A 6,000-nucleotide genomic window follows, 5' to 3' on the forward strand; every position below is an offset into this window, starting at 1 on the left:
GCAAGGAAGAGTAGCCCCCCGCTCGCCACAACTAGAGAAAGCCCACGCTCAGCAATGAAGACCCAACACAGCCAAAAATAAATAAATAAATTTACTAAAAAAAGAAAAAGAATGTTCTTGCCTGTGACAGGCCTCACATTGGTATTAACTTTCCAACTTAGTTCTGTGTGTTCTGTTTTCCATTTGACAGGAGGCAATGGCAAGAATGAGCAAAGTTGGGAAAGTTGTGTTTCCTAGACGTGAGGATAAAAGGTAAGTTTATATGTTTTCTATGCACAGTGCTGAGGAATGAGGACAACAGACACATGCAACTTTAGAGCCGGAATAAACCACAGGGCAAGCCAGGCCTTTCATTTAATAGTTGATAAAACTAAGTCTCAGAGACGTAAAGTCTCTTTCAGTTCCCCAAGATCACGGAGCTAGATAGGGCCAGACCTGGAGGTCATATCCAAACTTTTGAACTCTCCAACCAATGTTTTTTTCCCTAGGTCATTAGCAGTAAATCTGGTCTCCTCTGTTCTAAAATGGGGATCTCTTATGTTTTCCACACAGTAGCATCTGTCTGTTCCTCCACGCTTTGCATCATGTGACTTTGAGGGCTACAACATGACTTTTATTTTAAATTGAAGTATAGTTAATTTACAATATCCTGTTAGTTTCAGGTATACAGCACAGTGATTATATATATATATATATATATATAGAGAGAGAGAGAGAGAGAGAGAGAGATATTCTTCTTCAGATTCTCTTCCTTTATAGGTAATTATAAAATACTGAGTATAGTTCCCTATACTGTACAGTACGTCAGCATAACTTTGATTAATGTTTTAACCCCAATTCACAAACACTAATGTATTGAGTGCCTGCTATCTTCAAGGCATTATGCTCTTTGGCATCTAGGCAGGATTTAGAAGGGAATAAGACAATCTTATTTATGCAGTAGGTCATTTCAAGCCAAAGGGATATGTTATCTAATAGAAGTATTACCAGGTGACAAAGTAACCCAAAACAGAAAAGAATTTGACCCTGTAGGAGTGAGGCAAAGCTTTTGAGAGGAGGTTAAGTCTAGCTGACTTTAAATGCTTAAAAGAAGTTGTCAGGCCAAAACCAAAAAGCACTTTGTCAGTAGAGGAATAACACAGGCAAAGTTACAAAGGTGGCAACAGCATTGTATATTCAGGAAACTATCAATAACTCATAATTCTGAAATGCAAAGTATGAGATGGGAGATGGCAGGGAGTGAAATTGGGTGTTGGGGGTAACAGAGTGGGTCCTCTCATAATGAGCTTTGAGGCCGTGCTAAGGACCTCAGACTTCATCCTACTGGTGAAATGGAGATACTGAACCTTAGGCAGTGGTGGGACCTGGTCAGATGCAGATATTAGAAAAATCCTCTTAGAGGATGCGTTAGAGGGCCTAAGGGTAGGAGAGACCAGATGAAAGGTTTTTCAACAATCCAGCTGAGAGAGGAAAAGGACCTATCTTGAGTCTCTGGTAGTGAGTTTAGAGATGAAGGAACAATTGTGCAAGTGGCTTTTATCATTTTAGGAAAGTATTTGAGGTTAAGACATAAAAGCAAATTCTACCTTATACAATGGACGGGCAAAGGTGCTGATCCCACCAAAGCATGATCGACATTTAACAGAGTGGAAATGTCCATGGAAAAAGCCATCCAGTATCTTTTTATTTTCTTAAAGCAAGTCTCCAAATGGAGTTGGGCTGTTAATCCTCTGAATATAAACCCCTCTCTAAATACCAGGATGAGTGGAGCAGGCCCTTACATGGGGGAGCTCAATGCAGGAACATGGAGAGAACTGAGTTCCCCATGGCAGTGGGAGCCCTGAGCTAGCAGCATCTCTCTTTTGTTGAAATTAGAAACAGATTATTGTCCATCTCTTCACTGACCCTCTGAAGACTCTTGAGGGAAGTCTGTTTTTTTTTTTTTTTTTGTGATACGTGGGCCTCTCACTGTCGTGGCCTCTCCCGTTGCCGGACGCGCAAGCTCAGCGGCTATGGCTCACGGGCCCAGCCGCTCCGCGGCATGTGGGATCTTCCCGGACTGGGGCACGAACCCGTATCCCCTGCATCGGCAGGCGGACTCTCAACCACTGCGCCACCAGGGAGGCCCCGGGAAGTCTGTTTTTAAGTTCTTTGAGTAGATTCCACATGTTCTTTTTTTTTTTTTTTTACATCTTTATTGGAGTATAATTGCTTTACAATGGTGTGTTAGTTTCTGCTTTATAACAAAGTGAATCAGTTATACATATACATATGTTCCCATATCTCTTCCCTCTTGTGTCTCCCTCCCTCCCACCCTCCCTATCCCACCCCTCTAGGTGGTCACAAAGCACCGAGCTGATCTCCCTGTGCTATGTGGCTGCTTCCCACTAGCTATCTATTTTACGTTTGGTAGTGTATATATGTCCATGCCACTCTCTCGCTTTGTCACAGCTTATGTTCTTTTGAAAATCCTTGGCGGCTTGCTGTCAGCCGCTCTGAGAGAGGCACACACGATGCTCTAGCACCATCTGCAGGCAGCCTGAATATTTGAAAGTGGGAAGCGCCAGTTTCCTTCTGAGCTACACTCAATATCTCCTTGACTCAAATCACGTTCTTGTCTGTATAGAACACTTACTTAGGTCTGTGCCACACAGACCTAAGAATGGAAGGAAACATTTATATATCATATATCTGATAAAGGATTAATATCCATGTACAGAGAACCCCTAAAACTCAATAACCAAAAGGCCAACGACCTAAATCAAAAATGGGCAAAGGACTTGAATAGACATTTCTCCAAAAATGATATACAGATGGTCAATAAGCGCATGAAAAGATGCTCAACACCACTAATCATTAGGGCAATACAAATCAAGACTACAATGAGATACCAATTTTTACCCATTAGTATGGCTACTGTCAAAAACCCAGAAAATAACAAGTGTTGACAAGGATGTGGAAAAATTGGATCCCTTGCACACTGCTGGTGGGATGTAAAATGGTGCAGCCACTGTGGAAAATAGTATGGTGGTACCTCAAAAGTGTAAGATAGAATTACCATTTAACCCAGAAATTCCACTTCTGGGTATGTGCCCAGAAGAACTGAAATCATGGTTTCAAAGAGATATTTATGCACCCATGTTCATAGCAGCATTATTCACAGTAGCTAAAACATGGAAGCAACCCAAGTGTCCATTGACAGATGAATGGATAAAGAAAAAGTGGTATATGCATACAATAGAATATCATTCAACCTTAAAAAGGAAGGGAATTCTGAAATGTGCTACAACACGGATGAACCTTGAGGATATTATGTTAGTGAAAAGAGCCAGTCACAAAATGACAAATATTGTATGATTCCACTTATATGAGGTACCTGGCATAAGACAGAAAATAGAATGTTGGTTGCCAGGGGCTAGGGAGAAGGGGAGAATGGAGAGTTATTATTTAATGGGTTGAGTTTTAGTTTTGCAAGGTGAAAAGAGTTCTGTGGATGGATGGTGGTAACAGCTGCAGAATAATATGAATGTACTTAATGCCACTGAACTGTACACTTAAAAATGGCTAAAATGGTAAATTTAATGTTATGTATATTTTACCACAATTTTAAAAATTGGAAAATAAAAAGCACAGGGAAAGAAGCACCTTGGACCTCAGCTTCCCATGTATAAAAAAGGAAAAATATGGTCTCTCCATCTTTTGACATTTCAGGATAATAGAAGGATGTAAGAACAACATTAGCTCACATTGTGTAAGCACTTGACAGTCTGCATAATATTTCATGTTCATGTTTAAAATTCAGTCACTCTACGACGTAGGTACTGTCATCATCCCTCTTACAGCAGGGAAACTGAGGCTCAGACCATTTAAAGAAGTTGCCCCAAATCACCTGGACTTCTCTGCCTGGAAAGCCGATGCTTTTCCCACTGTACAAAGAATAAGGCCAATGAACAAAGTTGCTGCAAAGTTGTCATTATTAAAATTAGAAATCGTCAGGTGTATGAGAAAGAGTACTGACCCAAGCTTCCTTCTAGAAGTTTCCCAAAGTCAGAAAATCCATCTCATATAGTGAAAAAATTGCTTGACGTTAGATTGTCAGAGAGTAGCATTTGAAGAAGAAAATTGCTGTCCCCCAAATCTTTCTATGATTAATAAATTTGGAGGCTCATAGGGTGGGTTTTAGTATAATCTACATATAGTGAGATTGATGGTAATATTGGAATGTTGATTTTTTACATAGTGACCATAACTAGCATTGATATCACTTGCTGTGAGTCAGGCACTGTTCTAAGTTCTTCTCAAATACTACCTCATTTAGTTCACATAACAGTTCACGTTACCTCTATTGAGGTAGGTCTTGTAATTTTTCCCATTTACAAATAGGGACATTTAGGAACAAAGAGATTAAGTAAAATATCCATGGTCACACAGCTAGTAATGGGGCCAAAGCTGAGATTCAAACCCAGGCCTCAGAGTCCACCTCTTAACCCTGTGTTTGGCCCCATCACGGCTCTTAAGTTACCAGAATTCTTAAGCTAGAAATGCTGGGGAGGGGTGTTCCTATTAATCTGTTTAGCTCTGCATGTTACAGGTAGAAGTCCCTGTGTGCATTCAGGGTTACTCTTACACTCTCTCTCCCCCAATTCCCAAGCTTGCACCAATGCTCCTTCACGAGGACTTCTTTTCAGAGCACCCCAGAACCTCCCAAGACATGCTAGACAGGGTTCATCAACCCCTTACCTCACTTCAGCTCCTCCCAGCCAAGAGGAATAAGGGCTAAGCTGCCATCTCCAAGTATAATTTGTCTTAGCTACTATTGTCCTTTTCAAGATTGTGATGCCAAGGTAGCTTCAGCTGCTCTGCCTTCTAACTCATGGCCAACACCAGTTCTAACAGGTCTTATCTGAAGACTCAGCTGGATAGTACAGGAGAAAAGGGTCCTCTGTGGGATGCCCGGGAGGCAGGGCACAGCTCCAGGAAAGGTGTTATAGTCACATTCTCATGGGGTTTTACTCCCAGATAAAGGAGTCTGCAAAGGAAATGTAGGTGTGGAATGTGCAAAGGGTGATTAAAATGTTCAGTCTCATCCCTGGTCAGGCTGTGACGTTAAACCGGTCACTAAACTGGTGGCGGTGGCTGGGGTGGGGGGGTGGGGGGTCAGGTAATCATATATGAAATACTTATTGAAGCTGGGAATGTGGAAGGCCCTGTGTCAAGCCTGGCACTTCCACTGTGTTATAGTGGAGGCTTTGAAGTCAGATAGCACTGAATTTGAATTCCATCTCTGCTGAGTTTTAGCAATACTATTTTAGATTTGCCTCTTTGAGCAAATCTCAGCTCTAAAACCTTTACCTCTAAAATGGAGATGTAGGTTCACCCATGGAGGTTAAAGATAGTGAGTGTGAAACATGTGGCTCAGGATGCTGTCAGCATCCAAAAAATGGGAAGTGTCTGCAAAACTGTAACAGATAACACTTCTGTTCTTCTAAATGTCAGGGGAAGCAGCATAACAGTCTTGCTTGAGATCATCCAACATATTTATTTTTCTCCTGCAGATATTATGACAAGAAATATCAAGTATTCCTAAAGCTGGTTGAACACCAGAAGGAGTATGCATCCATCATGAAAGCGGACTGAACTGAGCTTGCACGGGCGGATGCCAGGTTTCATGTCATTGCATCAGGGGCCTCTGTCATTTCACCTTATATTTAAGACCCTTAGGTATCATTTCATCATTTCTGTATTTTCTTTTTAATAAAGAAAACTGAGACGTGTGCAACCAGAACTAGAGTCTTCCATTTCACGATACCACCGTTATTTACTTGGTAGTTTCCACAGGCACCATCATGGAGACAGAAACATCACCAAGAGTCATAGCATCTCCTATGGGACTAGGACTTGGGGATCATTCAATCCAGGAGAAACTGTCCTTGGTAACTGATTCAGTGTCAGCCACTAAAGACTTACTTCAGGTAGGACATCTAATGTTTATTCTATAGG

General features: G+C 41.4%; 1 protein-coding gene across 2 annotated transcripts in view; it reads left to right on the forward strand.

Moving 5' to 3' along the window:
• The window catches only part of FGGY (FGGY carbohydrate kinase domain containing), a 412,679-nt gene extending 406,894 nt beyond the window's left edge, over positions 1-5,785 (forward strand). For both annotated transcript variants that reach the window (XM_007462576.1, XM_007462575.1), the window contains 2 exons: positions 191-252; positions 5,556-5,785. In XM_007462576.1, coding sequence (XP_007462638.1) covers positions 191-252; positions 5,556-5,637 — 144 coding nt within the window. In that variant the 3' untranslated portion in view covers positions 5,638-5,785. The remainder of the gene's footprint in view (positions 1-190; positions 253-5,555) is intronic.
• The last annotated feature ends 215 nt before the right edge of the window (positions 5,786-6,000 follow it).

The sequence above is a fragment of the Lipotes vexillifer genome, unplaced genomic scaffold (genome assembly GCF_000442215.2).
Source record: "Lipotes vexillifer unplaced genomic scaffold, Lipotes_vexillifer_v1.1 scaffold54, whole genome shotgun sequence".
In the NCBI taxonomy this organism is placed as follows: Eukaryota; Metazoa; Chordata; class Mammalia; order Artiodactyla; family Lipotidae; genus Lipotes; species Lipotes vexillifer.